Source organism: Podarcis pityusensis, assembly GCF_964106645.2.
Source record: "Podarcis pityusensis genome assembly, chromosome: 7".
Classification (NCBI taxonomy): domain Eukaryota; kingdom Metazoa; phylum Chordata; class Lepidosauria; order Squamata; family Lacertidae; genus Podarcis; species Podarcis pityusensis.
In genome coordinates, this window is record NC_138031.1 from 11951847 (window position 1) to 11971466 (window position 19620).

A 19620-nucleotide genomic window follows, 5' to 3' on the forward strand; every position below is an offset into this window, starting at 1 on the left:
ACATAAGACCACTAATAGAGGATAGACTATTTGGGGGAACTTTTTTTGTGTGTGAAGGGAAAATCACCTGACTGAACTTAGATGTGGGGTAGGGCAGATCCATCAGGAGTTCATTTAGAAAGGATAAAAAGAATTGCAATTTAAGTTGACTTTGGGAAGAAAACTGCGTACTATTAGCTTGGATAAAATAAAAGCCTACTCCACGCAATATCTAATCACAGCTGTTCGGCAGTGGAACATACTCCCACAAGAAGTGATGGACTCTTTCCTTGGAGGTTTTTAAGCAGCGGTTGGATGCCTTTGTGTCATGGATGCTTTAGCTGTGATTCCTGCATTGCAGTGGGTTGGACTAGATGACCCTTGGGTCCCTTCCAACTCTAAGATTCTGTGAAAGCCTCTATGAAACCTGTATTTATTCTAAGTGCACTTTCAACACATAGGGAAGTTCATACAGGAGAAGGCATTCTTTGAGAAATGAGTCCAAGCCATTTAATACTTTAAAGATTATAATTGGAACCTTGAATTGAGCCTGGGAGCCAAGGCAGACACTACAGTTGAGCTGGGATCACTGAAATGTGCTTCCTGTAGTTAGTCAGTAGGGCTTGACAAGCATCTGCATTTTGTACCAGCTGAAGCTCCTCCAGGGGCAGCCTCATGTAGAGTTTAGGAAAATAATCCATTCCAAGGTGTGTCCCATGTATGAATGGTGGTGGACTGATCCTGATAGTTGAGGAGATGCAGTAGACAATTTATCAAATGTAAGTGATAAAAAATATTCCTTGCTGCTGCAGGCTGAATTTCTGACTGTGGAAAAGCTTAACCCCATCAAATTTAGGTTATTTTCTTCCTCTTTAGAGATCCCCTTTTTTCCTTGCTTCCTTATTTTTCACTGAGTGCATTTTCTGTTGCATTTTCTAACTTATATATGCTTCTTTAATAGGTGCAGAAATACTTTAAAAAAACAACAACCTGTAGAATCTTACTAAATTTGCAAATGTCTAAGGCAAGCTGCAGGCAGTATTAATCTACCTGGGTTCTAAAGTGTATTATTTTTACCAGTAAAGGAAGGTTACATGATAATCTTTACTAAAGCTAAAATAATAGGATTATTTCTGTATTTTATGTCCTTGCTGATTTGTTTCAGTAATATTCAACAAAGGTTTTATTGATCTTCTTGTATTGCATTTTTTTTCTTGCTTAAAATATATTTTGGAATTTGATAGAGGCACACAGCCACACTCTACACATTAGTTCTCTTCTGTTCATTCATCTAGTTTAATTATTTTGCTACAAGCCTATACCACTCAAAACATAAAATGTAATGGCCCCTTTATTTTTCACTTACCACTAGATACAGTGGTACCTCGGGTTACATACGCTTCAGGTTACATACGCTTCAGATTACAGACTCCGCTAACCCAGAAATAGTGCTTCAGGTTAAGAACTTTGCTTCAGGATGAGAACAGAAATCGTGCTCCGGCGGCAGCAGGAGGCCCCATTAGCTAAAGTGGTGCTTCAGGTTAAGAACAGTTTCAGGTTAAGAACGGACCTCCCGAACGAATTAAGTACTTAACCCGAGGTACCACTGTATACATTTATGATTTGTAAGTGTCTGTAAAGTGCACTACTGCAGTTGGTGAAATAGAATAAGAGAGTTCTAGTTAAAACAACTCTGAGCATATTGTTCTTCCTAGCAATCTATTATCAGATTATTTAATTTGACAGTTATAAAATATTCTGGCTATTGCTTCTAGAGCACACCAAAACCTAGTTAGTCCATTATTTCACACAGTGGCCAGCCAGGTGCCTCTGGAAAGTCTGCTTATAGGTCTAAGGGCTGTAGCCCTCTTCTGCTATTGTTCCATAGCCACTCTGCTCTTCTGCCAGTCTGCTTCATCGAATGGCTGTGGGTTCCAATACAGAGAGAAATGCAGGGTTCTAATAGAGGGAGAAAAACATTTTGCTAAACCATTTTGTTGCCTGTTCTCCCAGCTGAGATATATATTTATGGAGCTATTCACAATCCCTATTAACCACCTTAAATATTTGGATGTTATCATCAAGGTTGAGCACCTCACTTTTCATGCCTAACTGTACATTAAGAACAAACTAAACAGCACTGGTCCCAGTACAACTAATTGGTGGGCTCCACTGATCCTATCTGTGCCAAGTGTTGTTCCGTCAGCACAACATCCAAAGGATAATATATAGTTTATATGTGTAAGATCGTCAGCATGTTTTAAAGCACAAAGCAGGAATATTGCTTATTTGTGTCTTCTATAATAGCTGAGGGCATAACATTTAAGAGTTTTGGTAAAGGAAATCCTATCTCTGAATTTCTGCATGTCCTTTAAGCAGCAAGGTGGGACAAAAGAATGCAAAGGGGACATTTCCTACACAACAGCTGACTTTTAGAAACTGATATAGGGAGCAATCCTATGCATGTGAAGCTGCTATAAAGCAACCTGGTGTAAAGTTACACCAGATGCAAACTCTGTTCTGCAGCAAGGCTACTGCTCTGCTGAAGCCTAACAGAAGGAAAACAAGCCTGTAAAATAGTATTCTATGCCGGGTTGCCAGGTCACATGACCAAGCTGAATGGACTTGGGATCTAGCCAAGTCCCCCTCTCTGATCACGCACCTGCTGCCGCTGCCACCCCTTTAAGGGAGCATACACCAGCCTCTGTTCAGCCAGGATAAGCAAGATACTGTATGCTGGTGTATCTTTGGCTGAGCCAAGGTTGGGGACTTAACATTGGCTGAGCCACAGAACTTTCAGCTGAATTGGGAGTTCTGCTGCATTCTTACCTTTGTAGAAGCTGTGTTGGGTCATCTTCAGCTAGGCTTGTTCATCTATATGTATCATAACATTGTATTTAATAACACTTTCCACCAATTAGCCAGGAAGTGACATTAAGCTAACTGGCTTCTATTTCTCTGGATCCCTTGTTAAATTGGCTGCTTTCCAGTTCCTTGGAGACTGATGTTAGAAGATCAGTAATTTCATATTTCAGTTCTTTAAACTCTTGGGTGGATACCATCTGGCTCTAGTGACTTGTTAACTGTCATTTTGTTGATAGGTCCTGGAATTTCCAATCTCTGTCACCACAATTTGTCTCAGTTGTTCAGAATTTGTTGTTCAATATGTCCTGTTGGGCACAGGCATAAAGTATATGTGTAGAATTATATATATTACCTTTCTCTATAACACCATGCAGGTAGGTCAGTCCTTCTGTTCAGTAGAGAGAGCTCAGGGTGGCTTTCCTTAAAAGATTTTCATCGCACTAGAGTTAAGGCCAGAAACATAGGTTTAAATATTCACCATGTTCTTCAGCAAACTGCTGGCATGAACTTAATACAGTATGCAGTGTGGAGTGCTGAGGAAGTAGGATACACAGATGCAAGCTCTTAGTTACAATTTCATCTAATGACATGAGTAAAAAAAAGGTGCCAAAAGTTGCGGGGCTATGCTGTGTTAATGGAGTGGTCCTGTGTCTCTTTTCTTTGATTCAGCTGGATAGAGCAGCTGTTGCCAGGTTGATGAATGGAGGTGCTTGGCTTCTTGACAGAGCTGTTGCTGGATGTATTTAAAAAATACCGTATTTTTTGCACCATAACACTCACTTTTTTCCTCCTAGAAAGTAAGGGGAAGTGTCTGTGCGTGTTATGGAGGGAATGCCTACGGATGGTAGGGGGATCTGCTGCAGTCGTGAGCAGAGGATCCATGGTTTCCCTTCCTTCCCTCCTCCATGGCTCGCTTTGAAACAGCAAAGCAGGAGAAGAGCCGCTGAGTGGGGAGGAGAGAGGGACAGAGAGCCTGCTTGCTTTAAAGGAGCAAAGCGGGAGAGGAGAGGAGCCTTCTCCCTTTATACACCTCTTCTTCATTATTAGCAGCATACTTCTCCACACACCCCACGCGTGCTCCTTGTCCCTTGAGTGCTTTTCCTCCCCTCCCCACTTAAAACGTGGTTACAAAGCACGGGTCCACATGGATCCTCAGGATTTTTGCATTGGGCTACTCCAAACTCACTGTCAGATCACATGTCTGTGGCCACAGCATGAACCACAAAAATCATACATCCACTGTTTCGTTTAGAATATTTTTTTTCTTGTTTTCCTCCTCTAAAAACTACATGTGTGTTATGGTCGGGTGCGTGTTATAGAGCGAAAAATACGGTAGTTACGTTAAGAGGAAGATCAACTTTTGGAACAACAGTGTTAAGCCAATATAATGTAGTGGTTAGAGCATTGGGCTAAGGCCTGGGAGGTTGGGGTTCAATCTCGACACTGCCATGAAGCTCACCTTGGGCCGGTCACTGTCTGTTAGCCTAACCCTAACCTATGGTACAGGGATGTTGTGAGGATAAGTAGGGGAGAAGGAGAACTATGTCTACCATCTTGAGCTTGCGAAAAGATAGGTGAGATATAAATGTAATAGGTTTGACGGAAGCCAGCTGTCACAAATGGCGCTGTTTAGCATTTGAAAAAAGACACAGAGAGCCAGCAATATTTTCAGGATGGTATGAGCAGCTCCTTCGACCACTCTCCTCCGATTTTATTCTCCTTTTCTCTCCTCTCGCATGGCCGTTTGCCAATGTCTCATGTTACCTCATCCGGTCATGGCTTTTACCCACCCATCGCCATATAAGGTAATTACTGCCCAGAGGGGGAACATAACTCCATATAAGGTTATGCACTTAATACACTGCAAGGCACGGACATGCAGGTCACCGAGGTCAGCGAGGCACCAGGTGGCGCTACAAGCCTTTGCCATGACTTCATGGCTCCCACATGCCCTCTTTCTTTATTTTATTAATCAGAGTCATATATGTCAGTACCAATACGGTTATATCAAGCGCGATAGGCGACTCTTGTGAGGCCGGAAGCAGGCCGCTGATGGGAGAACCATGCAGTACATATAGAAATAAAGAAGGAATACATTGTATACAGCAACACAAAATAAGGCAAATAACTACTATAAGGATCACTAAAATCAATAAATGTCGAAGCCAACTTCCATCCGGAAGCCAAGAATATAAGAATTCTGATTCCAAGCTGCATGGTAGGCTTCCTTTCTAGTTTATTAGCCATGCACTGGTGTCACTCCTATAGCACTGAGATTGGTCACTGTATGTTCCTGTAAGAGAACAAGAGCTATTAAAAGTGAAATTCAATGTATATTGACAGTTTGGATATATGCCCCATGATTCTTTCCCCTCTTTAATTTGAAAACAAATGTTTGATAATTATTTGTTTGGCTTCAGGATTTTCTATTTGGCGACTCACTGCTGTAAGCAGCCTGTCCATAAAGGAAGAATATGATTCTCTTGCCTCTTGCCTGATTGAACCCCACCTTGATTGAATACTGGTGGGTTCTGGGATTTTTCTCATTGCTTGGTTATCAGCAAGAGCGGTGTCCCTCAATAAGATTTGCAGCAGTGTGGCTTGCACTGAAGCCGGAACAAAGGGACCACGCCCCATCATGGCGTCTAGGACGTCTGCGAGGGTAATATTTGGATTATTTCCTCTGATTTGTTGTAACAAAGCCGGAGCATAAGCACGGCAGGCAGTTTCCCATTCGTGGGCAAACAAAACACCAGCTGATGGGGGTAACACTGTATGGGCCAAAAGCTTGATGTCATCTGGAACCAAGAGTTGGGCTAATGTGGCTTCCAAAAGCGCCTGCGTATATGGGGCTTGGAGTCCATTGGTCTTTACTGACTGCTGCAGCTCTTTCAAGATCTTAAAGTCAAAAGGTTGGTGTTGGGCTTGGGTGCCTGCCGGGGCACCAGCAGGGGGCACAATAACAGGGAATGCCATAGTATCCTGAATTAAGGAACAGGCAAGGACTGCACGTTGAAAAGGGGTAGCTGGTTCTGCCGCTGAGAGAGTAGGATCATTGCCAGCCAGACCACGGTATTTTTGCAGGATTGGGTCCTCTGGTGAGGAACTGTAGTCCGGAGGTTTGGGGTCTGGTGGTGCTGGTAAGGCAAGTATTGGAACAGACGGTAACACAGCAGGCTGGACTAAAGAAGCCGGAGGTGATGTTGGCAATACAGCCATGGAGATATTTTTTGGTGATAAAGAGCCCATGGCGTAACAAACCTTGCACCATGCATTTAGAATCCGAACACCAATGCTGGGGTGTCCATGAAAATGTGCTCCAATCTTATCCCAATGTTTTAATTCCCAAGTCCCATCTGCAGGAAACCAGGGGCAATGCTCATCGATGGCCAGAATAAGCTGTATCAAATCACCCTCAGGAACTTCCAATTTGTTGAAGGAGAAGAGAAATTTTAAGTCTTTTAAAAATTTCTGTTGGGGAATAGACAAAGAGCTGCCCATTTTTCCAAATTCAAGATAAAAGGAGTCGAACTCACCGGGGATCCGAAGATGATTAGCGCTTGCAATCCTTGCCGGGCGTGGTGAGTCGATGATATCCGTTGCGTGGATCGAAAAACCTCACACGGTTTCCTTTAAGTCAGCCTCACTCAGTTTTCTTTTAGTTAGCCTCAGAGAGGGCACCACTTGACGGAAGCCAGCCGTCAGAAATGGCGCTGTTTAGCATTTGAAAAAAGACACAGAGAGCCAGCAATATTTTCAGGATGGTATGAGCAGCTCCTTCGACCACTCTCCTCCGATTTTATTCTCCTTTTCTCTCCTCTCGCATGGCCGTTTGCCAATGTCTCACGTTACCTCATCCAGTCATGGCTTTTACCCACCCATCGCCATATAAGGTAATTACTGCCCAGAGGGGGAACATAACTCCATATAAGGTTATGCACTTAATACACTGCAATGCACGGACATGCAGGTCACCGAGGTCAGCGAGGCACCAGGTGGCGCTACAAGCGTTTGCCATGACTTCATGGCTCCCACATAGGTTTATAACAAAACATGGTTTACCAAACCTTATACCACAATTTAAAGTACATTTGAATGTATATTAACTTGCAGGCCATTGGAGTTCATTAAAATACAGTGAATTTAGAACAAAAACTGTTGTGATGCAGTATGTGTGGGGTTGCCCTTGAAAAGAGTCTGGAAACTCTTACTGGCCCAAAATGTCATTGTCATGGTTGACAGGAGCTGGCAAAACTCCAGTTTTGCACTATCTCCTTTGGTTGTCTTTCTGGGCCCAGTTTAATGAAGTGTGTGTTTTTAACTTTTAAGCTTCAAATGGCCTGAGGCCTTGGGGGCTTGAAAATCGCATTCTCCTCTGTGTTCTCTTCTGTAGGCATTGTTCAGTATCTGCGGCCCTGCTCCATGTTCCCTTGCTTGCTGGAGCTCAGCCGCTGGCAGCAAGAGATGGAGTTGTTTCAGTCTTCCCATAGGGGCCTAAGAAAATGTGGAAATATCAGAAGGCTTTTGGTGGTGGATAAGTGTTGATTCAGATTTTTGCTGGTTTCTTGTTTTGTCTTTCATCTGCTCTGGACATGGTTTATTGCTCTTATGTTTGGATTTTTTTGGAATGTTTCAGTTATATGATTAGTTGCCTTTTGTTTCCTACAAAAGAAAAGTGGGGTTATTAACTCAAGTATATTTTAGAACCGAGCCCTTGATTAGTAAATATATTGAGTTAAGAAAAAATTGCTTATAGGGATAAAAATATTTTCAAAATCATTTATTGAGCATTTGACAGCATTCATTTCATGGTATTCAATTTAAAGTTTTTCATTTTGCTTCTGTGGATTACCTAGTGCCAACTGAAAAGTGAAAGAAAGGGGAAGAGTTAAACTGCTTATGCATGCTTGAGAATTCAGTGTCAGTATAATGCCTCCCCAAACTTACTTTGTATTTATGATACAACAATCTCTGCATTCCATATTCTAATATAGGGAAGCATTTTTCTTTGTTGGACTGCATGCAAGCTGTGGAGTCAAAATTGGGACCCCCCCCCCACTCCTTCCTTGCTCAGTGGGCTGTCAGGAAAGGAGATTACTCTCACCAGATACTTAAACTGATCGGTGGCAGAAGGCGTTTCTCATTGGAGATTGCTGCTCCCTCCATTGATCCATATATGTTGGCTGCCCCTACACCTGCAAGACATTAAGCCGAGGGCAACATGTAACCCACCCCATTCTAAAAAGTGACATCTTCTGCAATCATAGCAATAAAATAAACACTCGGTAGTGAGTTGAATGAATATTTTTATGGTGATGAACAAGGTTGTTAGATTTAAAAGTAATGCATTCTCTATGTACTAGAACGTGTGCAGTAAGATTAATGCAATACCACAGGAGTGCTTCAGCACAAGTTACTCTTAGGTGTAATTAATGTTTTTGAATAAATATCAGTAGTAAGTGTCATTATGTTGTACGCATTGAAACTAAATGCAGAATAAGAATATGAACATCAATACTTCATAAGTTTAGTGATTTTTTTTCAGGCAGCTTCCACCCTGCTAATGGATGTGTTAATGTTGGAGACCTATTGTGCAGTAAAGTAAAGGTAAAGGACCCCTGGATGATTAAGTCCAGTCAAAGGCAACTATGGGGTGCAGTACTCGTCTTGCTTCAGGCCAAGGGAGCCAGTGTTTGTCCACAGACCGCTTTCTGAGTCATGTGTCCAGCATGACTAAACCGCTTCTGGCGCAACGGAACACTGTGGCAGAAACCAGAGTGCACAGAAATGCCGTTTACCTTCCTGCTGCCGCGGTACCTATTTATCTACTTGTACTGGTATGTTTTCAAATTGCTAGGTTGGCAGAAGCTGCGACAGAGCAATGGGAGCTCACCCCATCGTGCGGATTCGAACTGCTGACCTTCTAATCAGCAAGCTTCCATTGTTAGTGAATCTGAGTGAATAGCAAAACTGACACAATTTGACTGGGATAAAGCAGTAAAACAAAAGCCTGCCTGTAATTAGAGATGGACTGAGCAGCCAAATTTATCCCTGTTTAAATTTGGTAGTGCTCAGTCATAGGCCCATCACATATTGTGTGGACTTTTTTGAAAGAACGCTCCCTCTCCAAACCTGCATTTAAATTGTGCCCATTTTGTATGTAAAATACAAACAAACAAAAAATTTGTGAATGTTTACATAACCCTTTTTTTTTAATGTACATTTTTCTGCACTGTGAGAATGTATCACAGAATCTAGATAAGCATGTAATCCGATTGGGAGTGGTGTTCTAGTCTGCAGGCAAGTTCAGCAGCATTAGATTGGGTCAGTCTTCTGAAAAAAAGCAGGCTAAATGAATTCCTCTTCCATTTGAATCTGTAATCTGTGTTGTGAAAGTGGACAATCTTCTGGTGTCATTTGTAAGAGATGCTGGCAGAATAAAGGTATTAGAAGCCTGTCCCAGGTCCTCAGATGTTCCAACTGCCACTCTGCTGATTAATTATGCTATGGTCCTGGAAACAAGATAGAGAATCCAACAAGGATGGATTTCCAGCACTGCTGCTGTACATTGATTTTGAGGATCATTCTGGATTAAGATTCTCTTTGATTTTTGCTTCTTACAATAATCTAGTTTATGTTTGACTCCTCATAGTAATTTCATGATGGTTATGTAGCACAGTGCATGTTGCATTATTTCACAGATGGAAACTCCACATTGATCTTACTCAAGAATAATAGCATTCGTGATTATTCAGTGACTATAGTGCTATTCCTGTAGATAGAGCTTGCTTTATAGCAGACCCATAGTAGAAATGGCTATTTTTATACTGAAGAATCACTGAGCCTTAAATACAACTTATTACGTTCAGTTAATTTATTTTTCTGATGATAACTTCTGGTTTTAAAAACCAATAACCAGAAAGTTGTATTTTGGGAATCGGTTTGAGGTGAGTTTTTTTTTTAAGAAAAGTCTGTAGATGTAGAAGAGAAAGTAAGCAACACCTGAATATTTCTCTTTCAATATCGCTCTCCAGCCCAAACCTCTAATGTTTCCATCTGGTTGAGCCAGTGATTTGAGGTAACGGGAACATAAAGAAACAGACTAGTGTATGAATTGCATGAAACTCAGCTAGAGTTTGCATCTTCTACTACTGTACTCTCCCAGTAGCAGCCTTTCATTATTCCACCGCTTGTGGTCAAGTATGAGCTGAACAGTCAGCTACTGTTGGAGAGGGAAAAGACCTTGTTTCAAAATGAAGTTGAGTTTAACTGCACTTTTAAAGGAAAGTGATTCATAAGGGCAACAAATAGATAGAAGGGGGAAATGCTAAGTCATGTTATAATTAAAAATAAATCCCAGAGGATGCTTGAACTTCCATTTTCAAGCTGAATACATTGCCACATGCCAAGTAATCCGTTTCACTAAAGTACAAACCCCAGATGATCTTTTTTGAGAACAACTCCTGTTTTCACCCACGCCACCCACATCTGGAATTTTACTGTCCTTTTGAGTCTGGGTTCCACCCAAACTGCTTTAGTAAGCTTTCCCACGCTAAACTTGCAATCTTACACACACTTACCTGGGACTGTATTGAGTAAATTTACTTAAGATCAGGCTGTATAGTTCTTTTAAGAACATTGAAGGTGATGTCACGAATGGATCATAATTATTTATTTATTTTGGTCCTGGTGTTACTCCTGGTCAAACAAATATTGTAAAAACCTGTTAATTGGAGACAAAAATAAATTGATTTTTAATTCATTTCATTTCAAGAGGAATTATGTTTTCGTCATACTACACAACAGTTGCGGTTCTGAGGGGAAAGACTAATTTTTCTCCATGTTGCCTGCCTTTTTAGGCTGATGCAGACTTAATGTGGTATATCTCTTAAAAATGGTTATGAGGTTATGGAATCATGTGCACATTTACCAATTGCTTCTCTGTTAAGCATGGACTCCTACTACTACCAGACTCTACAGCTGTTACACAACCAGCACTAACCAATGTTTATCTTAACCAGCATTTGAAACTGGGGTGCTGTCTTCAGGAGTTTTAAATAGTTACAGCTAGTGGGTGAAGACTTCATAGCTTTATTTTGTTTATTAGTCTCTGCCTTGTTTTGAATGTTTCGTGCTTTGTATACAAGCATGCTCCTCCCTTCCCTTCATCAGTGTGACCGCAAGAAGGAAATTGGGCCTTCTTTTTCTATCTGCAAGGAAGCATCTATTAATATTTTCAACTAACAACAGATAGTTTTGTTTAAACAAGAACAAATGGTGGTTGGTTTAAGTTATGGTTTGTCCAAGTAAGAAACAACATTCTGGCTTGTTTGGGCAAGTGTAAACTAATCAGAGTTTGTCATTTCATCCAAAGTGGGACAAACTGCATTTGAAAACGAAAGCAAATGCTTCCATTCTCCTTGCAAGCACACTGGAGGAGGAGGAGGAGGAGGAGGAGGAGGAGGAGAGAAGGCTCCTCATAAATGTTGATGGCTAAAATATTTTGTTTTAACCCAAATATATACTTTATATATTTTGTTATAGAAATTCATATGCAAAGTTTGTCAACAAAGATAAGTGTGTTAATCATAATAGCAGTGCTAATGCATTTACTAGATTGTTAAATAAGCAATACTCTTACCTCATATTGGAAAAGTTGTGAATTTTTGAACATTTGAAATTACTTCATGTACTGGACCCAGGAGTGCAGTCTGTGAGTTTGCTGAACAAATTGTTCCTATGCATTTTGTTTGGCTCAGAATCTTCCAATCCAGTATCGAGTGAAATAAACTGATGAATGTTTTAACAATGTAAGTGTACAATGAAGAAATAAACTATCTCATAAATAAATTGAGAAGCTTGTTTCAGTATAGGCAGCTGGCAGTGGGGTACAACATTGCAGGGGGTTGGACTAAATGACCCTTGTAGTCTCTTCCAACTGTATGATTCTATGAACATAGCTATTGTGGTTGGCATTGATTGATAGCCTTATTTATAAGGACTGTTGCTGCCATGTGATTCCAAAGTTGCAAGAGATGTGGTAATGGGGGGAACAATCATACTCTTCCCACACCAATAACCCATGGAAGCTCTACCTATGAACAAGGTAGTAGGGAGAAAAGTAGCAAGTATGGACAGTTTATTTCCTTTTTCCCTCTTATTGCAACTTAATGGTAATAATTTCACAGTAACTGTGGCCCACACACATGAGGTTAGTGAGTGGAGAAAGAAGAGCAGGGAGGACTTGGGCAGCCCACAATATTTCCACATACACCCTCACATCTCCTAAGTTCCTACTTCTCTCTAATGAGGCAGCAAGTGGCTTGAGCCCCACCATGCACGGAGCTTAGACTTGGCATGAATGGCTAGCATAAGCAGGTGCATAAGCAGATCGTGAGTCACTGCCCTAGGGGAGTAGCAGAAAGTCCAGAATTAATATGCCTGTGGTCTGTTGTGGTGCTATGCACATGAAACAATAGCTGCTGTACCTGTACCAGTGTGCAATAAGAATAATTGCATTAAAAAACATCAGTGGGCCTATAACTGGTCTATTATTGTTAATTTTTGAATTGCATTGACGTTTTAATGAAATGTGATGCTGTATATTTGAACTGTCAAGATTAATATATGCTAATGTCAGCATGAGTTAATTGATAATAACCTGCTTTTAGATTCTCAGATATTTAAAGAGAATTAAGAGAAGCACTCAGTTGCCCTTTAAAACTTGATAATTCCTTTTGTAACAGGTAGCAATAAGTTTTCCTTCTTTTTCTTCACAATTGCAAAGAAAATGATTCATTTAGTTCTGTGATTATCGAAAATCCATAGGCAAGATACAGCTGAAAGCATTTTCACGTGTTTGGTGGTGGGACTCGGGGAGTAATCTACTACTTTTGGTGTACTGTTATGTGTTTTCTTAAACTGTTAGGTACTATTCCTTAGCTGCAGACACACTTCTTTGCTTTTTGGCTAAAAGTTTTATACTTCAAATTCTGGATATTCCATAAGATGTTGAATTTGAAGCCTGCTATAGTGGCCATGTGTGGACGTCATGTTGACCATAGCCATAGTTAGGGAAATCAGCCTGTGAATGGACTGTGTGCTGGTCTCCGCAGCTCATGTAGTTCCTGTTTCATTTCTCCTTTGCTAGAGTGGGGAAGCAAGCAGTGAAGTGGCTGGCTAAGTGTTGCATGTGAACCACCGCTTGTGCTCCCCCCCACCAACCACACTGTGAGGGGTAAGCAGAGAACAAACTTTAGCTGCTCTGTGCTAGGTAGCTGATGTTTAGAAATACGTATTAAACCAGGGTTTAGTAATTTCTATGTGAGCAGTGCAAAACCTTAGCCCTGAGATAAAAGGGGAGGATTAATTCCACTTGCTGCTTCTATCTGGCCATTAACTCCATCTTCTTATTCTCTTTGGCTCTATGCTGTGTTCAGTTTGCTAGATAAGGTTGTAACTAAGAAAAGTGATGCTTTGTTCTAGAGCAAAGGAAATCAGCTGTTCTTGCAGAGACAGCGGTAATCATGTATTTAAAATCAGTGGTTTGGGGAAACTAAAACTTTTAATTACTAAGTACAGTGGTACCCCGCAAGACGAACGCCTCGCAAGACGGAAAACCCGCTAGACGAAAGGGTTTTCTGTTTTGGAGGCGCTTCGCAAAACGAATTTCCCTATGGGCTTGCTTCGCAAGACGACAGCCCATAGGGAAATCTCCGGGACAGCGGGGAAGCGCAGCGCGTCTTCCCCACTGTCCTCGGACCTCCTCCCGCCGCCCGGCATCGGAACGAAGCTCCGATGCCGGGCGGGGGGGGAACGCCTCCTCCCGCCGCCCGGCATCGGAACGAAGCTCCGATGCCGGGCGGGGGGGGGAACGCCTCCTCCCGCCGCCCGGCATCGGAACGAAGCTCCGATGCCGGGCGGGGGGGGAACGCCTCCTCCCGCCGCCCGGCATCGGAACGAAGCTCCGATGCCGGGCGGGGGGGGAACGCCTCCTCCCGCCGCCCGGCATCGGAACGAAGCTCCGATGCCGGGCGGGGGGGGAACGCCTCCTCCCGCCGCCCGGCATCGGAACGAAGCTCCGATGCCGGGCGGGGGGGGGACGCCTCCTCCCGCCGCCCGGCATCGGAACGAAGCTCCGATGCCGGGCGGGGGGGCGGGGACACCTTCTCCCGCCGCCCAGCTTCGGATGGCTTTCCTGAAGACTTGGGGTGGGAGGAGGGTTTTCCTTCCCACCGCCAACATTCAGAATGCTGTTCTGAATGTTGGCGGTGGGGAGGAAAAACCCTCCTCCCACGCAAGCCCCGGGAACAGAGGGAAAGCGCTGCGCGCCTTCCCCTCTGTTCCCGTACCTGTCCTGAAGGCTTGCGGTGGGGAGAAAAGCCCTTCTCCGCACCGCCAGCCTGGCAGGCGGTTTCCCTAGGAACGCATTAATTGATTTTCAATGCATTCCTATGGGAAACCGTGCTTCGCAAGACGAAAAACTCGCAAGAAGAAAAAACTTGCGGAACCAATTAATTTCGTCTTGCGAGGCACCACTGTACTCTGCTATTACAGAAAATGTGGCTGATGCAAGTTAAAGGGAGACTAATCCATCAAATGTTTGCATAGGATTTTTATTTGCAAATATAACACAGAAAGTGGGGGGAAACCCACATCCCCAGCTGACATTAACAATAAAAATGTTATTTCAGTAATAAGATAAGCAGTCCATGTGTCCAAATAGGTATCTAAACGAGATTGCTGTTCATAAGTCATGTGTACAAATGTAGAAAGGGCAGTGAGAACTTCAGACCACTGGGTACTAGATGGTGAATGTTTGTCATTCCAGCCTTGCAATATCTTCTTCTTTGATGATCACTTGCAGCCGAGTAAGATTGTCTTCCATAAACACGGTTTTAACAATGAGTTTGTAAGTGATTGTGGAGGCCAATTCTGGATCCAAACGTTCTTCCACAGTGGAAGGGTAGGAGTTGATCATAGTGTGGATTTGCCAAGTGTGTCTTCCTCTTAGCACGTTTCTCCCTTGCGCCCTGAGTTCAAGTGTCTTCAAAGCCCATGACACCTTCGGTAAAGGCTGTTCTCCAACTGGAACACTCGCAGGTCAGAGTTTCCCAGTTGTCAGTGTTTATACTACATTTTTTTAAATTTGCCTTGAAAGAGTCTTTAAACCTCTTTTGTTGACCACCAACATTACGCTTTCCATTTTTAAGTTCGGAGTAGAGTAGTTGCTTTGGAAGACGATCATCAGGCATCTGCACAACATGACCAGTCCAACGAAGTTGATGTTGAAGAATTATTGCTTCAACACTGATGATCTTTGCTTCTTCCATTACACTGATATTAGTTTGCCTGTCTTCTCAAGTTATGTGCAAATTTTTTTGGAGACACTGTTGATGGAATATTTTGAGGAGTTGGAGATGGCGTTTATAAGTGCTCCATGTTTCACAAAGTGGTAGTACAGTAGCTTTGTAAACAAGCATTTTGGTTTCCCTGCGAATGCCCCATTCCTTGAACGCTCTGTGCTTCAATTGGGAGAAAGCCGCACTTGCAGAGCTCAGGCGATGCTGGATTTCGGCATCAATGTTGGCCCTTGTGTAAAGATAACTGCAACAAGACAAGATATCTGTCTTAAGGGGATTGAATATAGCCAGAATCTTCCTGCCACTGTGTTTTTAGGGTCTCTTTCAGAAATTACTAGGACTTGAACCCAAATATCAATAGTACTCTTGCTATAGCTACTTCACCAGCTCCTAGTAAATACTTTTAGAAATAGATTATAGTTTGTTCTCTTTCTGTCTTTGCTGCATATATATGTATATGCAGTGATAGACAGGAGAGAGCTTATCAATCATTTCTGTTACATATTTTGCTGAGGTATTTTTGGGCTTGAGATGTGGAGATTGTCACCTGAGCGCCTGATGTCATTTGACACACACACATTGGCTTGTATTCAGTGTTAGTCATTCTCGGAATAAACCCATACATATTAATGGACATGACCAACTTTGGTCCATTAGATTTAATATGCCTACTCTGAGTAAAATATAGGTGGATACAGCACAATCTCTATGCCACTTCTGCATTGTTCATCTGTAATCCTCTTCTATCACAGTTCTGTATTTTTCATGTGGATTAAAAAAAGAAGGAAAGAATATTTGTATTTATATAGATACTTTAATATTTATTTTATAATGCATTTCCCCTCAAAATAAGCATTTTAAAAGTATTTATACAGTTCCTGAGCTGTACTGTCAGAACATTTGAGAAGTGTAAGAGCTGGTGGATGGATACACACATTGGTTAGAAGGGGCAGATCAGGTCAGCTTTTTATCAGAATTCACAAATATCAAATTCCTCAAACATCCTACCCTACTTTAGTCACACAGTACAATCTGTGCTAACCCTTACAAGGATGTATAATGGGATTATCTTCCACAGGAATGGTATCTCCTCATGTGGTGAACAGGAAAAAAATGATTTGCTGTATACCAGCTGAGACACAACTCTCTATAAAAAGGAAAATGTGCTTCAAAAAGAAACCAAAGCTTCCTTCTGGGTCCTGGAAATTCCCCTATGTTGTCAGTTTAACAAACCTCATTGCTAAATCAGTTGTTTCAGGCATCTTGTAGAGCCATCTTTTTTTTACCCATAAAGTCAGGCTCTGTTTTTATTTGTTTGAATGCCTGTTTTTTATGTACTTTTAGACAACCGGTTTTTACATTATTATTTTTTAAAAAATAAAAATCACTAACAAGGAAAGTTTTCAGTTTTTCTTGTGGAAATGATGTATTCAGGCTTTTTTTTTTTAGTTTAGTTTAGTTTATTTTTCCGCCAGTTCACAAGTTTATTGTTCTAGCCAAAGGCCATGACAAACTTGTAGCAATAATATCAATAAAATAACACAGAAATGAGAGTCAGAGTTGGTTTAAATGGTGGTATGACTGATGCTTTTAAAATGTTTTAAGGAGTGAAACCGGGTTGCATTCTGGCTCCCACTCCTTTTAACTTTTATATTGATGATTTGGTGCCAATGCAGACTCCCCCTCCCTAGTAATTAGGAACAGAAAGATTTTAATTTAGATGTATGCTGATGATTTAGTGCATCTCTCTCTTTCTCTGTTGGGCCTCAAAATCTCTTGGGAGTTTAATTTAAAATGCAATACAGTGGTACCTTGGTTTACAACCATAATCGGTTCCGGAGGTCTGGTTGTAAACCTAAACAGGTTGTAACCCAAGGTGTGCTTTCGCCAATGGGGCCTCCCCCCCCCCCCAATTGGTTGTAATCCGAAAAAAGGGACATGCACTTCCGGGTTTGATTTGGTTGTAATCCAAAATGGTTGTAATCCAAAGCAGTTGCAAACCAAGGTACCACTGTACATTTCACTGCACAGCAGTTTCCATATTGAAAACCACATTTTGGGGTGCATGGTGAGTGCAAAGCAAAATGCTTACATGAACTCACAGCTCTCATCTAAGCCTCCAGAAAATCCCTACATGTTTCTCTCTCCCCCCCCCCCCATACCAACCCAAGAATTACATAGCCACCAGAACAAGGAATGCCCAAGATCGAGTGTTGACCTTTATCAGACCAAAGGGCCCAAGCAATCTCTCTCCTCTGTCTTTCTCCCTCTCTCTCTGTTGTCCCTCTCTCTCTCTGTTGTCGGTATTTCAGACTTAAACGTAATAAAGAAATATGTGAAAGAAGGAAGCAAAACACATTTTGGCAATTTTCATTTTAGTTTTTCTTCCTGAGAGAGGGGAGATGGATAATTTCAGGCACCTTTTATAAATCTAATTACTGATATGGTTAATTCTGATTGTAATTGTTTTGTATTTTTAATATATAATTTTAGCAGTGTGTGTGTTTTTACAGTGCCCTGGGATCCTTCAGCAAACAAACAAACAAACAAACAAGTTGGCAAACCTCATTTAATTTCCTTTCTATAAGTATCAAGTGCACAATCATAATCCATATCTATGGTCAGTAACATTCAGCCACCATTAAGATGCCTTTTTCATTCTTGGTTACTTTTACCACTGGTAGAAATGAACTGAAAGTGTTAAGTCACTTCACCTCAGACACCAGACACCCAGCAGATGGTAACATTTGTGAATTGTTGTTGATCTGAGCAAGATTAGTTTGGTGACCTAGAGGTGAAAGGCTGTCTATCCCATTACTATATCCTAAGACATCAGATACCCTATTTTGTTTCAAGAACCAGCAAAAATGGAAGACTCATAGAGAGAAACCAAAGCTACTTTGATAAATACCTGTTCTATATTATTTTGTATGCATTGATATTCTTCCATAAATAAGGATAATTCTTCTTTCTGTCTTGCATGCTGCTAAATTGTGATTTTAAAAACAGAATTTTCTTTATCATTCATAGGGCTTTACGAAGTAGATGCCATAATTTATTTGCCACTTAATATTTGTTAACTTATTATATGTACATTTTTTCTAGTACGTATTGGAATTTAGTGTTTTATATTTGTTTACCCTATGCTAAAGCTGCACATTTCTCCCAAGCACATTTACTATGGTGTAAATCCCACTGAACACAGTGGTGTTTACTTCCAGGTAGACATGCCTAGTATTCTGTAGGATGAAATGCAGAAGAAAAATATTTATGTATGACCTGACCCTTACGTTTGTTTTGCTTGTTACTCTGCTTTTGTAGAGCTACTTTTTAGTAGCTGAAGTCCGAGAAATGCATGACACTTAAAACTGTGGAATTTCAACTGAGATAATAGTGAAACTACTATAACTTCAGTATATTTGTTTGATTTCAAGCTGACCATATAGCACTACCTCCTAGGTCTGCCAAACTATTTTCAAGATGCTTTTTTGCCTCAGGAGCTCTTTAGTTCAGAGTTCTTTAATTGACTTGAAGTGACTGAGTGACTGAAGACCTCCCTAGAGGATAATAACAGTGCCTCTACTGTACAGTGCTGGCAGCTCCTGACATTACTCGGTATTTGCTTACAAGAGCCTCATGTTCAGGTTTTCAGATGTACAATTCAAAATAAAAGTAGTTTGCCTTTGACATGGTCTTTCTTTTTCTGTCTCTAGGCGTTAGATCAGGACCGAACTGCACTACAAAAAGTTAAAAAATCTGTAAAATCTATATATAATTCTGGGCAAGGTAAGCTTTATTTTTCTTAATCATAATAAAGAGTTACTCAGTGTTAATAGTTTTTGCAATTTTACTCTTTTTAAGATTCAAGAAATGGCTGTCTATGGATAAAAAATGCCTATGGATAAAAAATCCAGTTGAAAGGCACTAGCGATTTAACGGAGCTTTGTATTTTTTTTTTCTGAACTAGAGTTTTCCAGTTCCATTTATCACAGCTTTAATTGTTTTGCAAGTTGAAGTAACAATGCACGTCGGTATATATAATTTTTTGTGAGATTTCAAACCCCCCCCCCCCAAAAGCATAATCTGTTGCTCAGAACAATATTTGGCTGTCAAAACAAACACAATATCATAAAGATTATTCTGTTCAAAAAGAAGTGTTTCCTCTTGGCTGTATCGTGATTGATATTTCTTAGTTCATTGGCGGACTGTTGAGTTTGAATTTTGAGAGTACTTTTCTTTCTGTACTCATTATTTTAGACTTCCGTCACTTCCTGTCTGCCCCCCGCCCCCGGTACTTTTTCCTGTCCTAAAAAATGCATGTGAATGAGGCGAGTGTGATTCAGGATTCCATTAATCAGTTAAGCATTATTTATTTTGACTAGGTTCTTGTCAGTGCAAAGTGAACAGGAAATAG

General features: G+C 41.2%; 1 protein-coding gene across 4 annotated transcripts in view; it reads left to right on the forward strand.

Annotated features, from left to right (window-relative positions):
* The window catches only part of ASAP1 (ArfGAP with SH3 domain, ankyrin repeat and PH domain 1), a 143545-nt gene that overhangs the window by 64076 nt on the left and 59849 nt on the right, over positions 1 to 19620 (forward strand). For all 4 annotated transcript variants that reach the window (XM_081012532.1, XM_081012529.1, XM_081012530.1 and 1 more), the window contains one exon: positions 18920 to 18992. In XM_081012532.1, coding sequence (XP_080868658.1) covers positions 18920 to 18992 — 73 coding nt within the window. The remainder of the gene's footprint in view (positions 1 to 18919; positions 18993 to 19620) is intronic.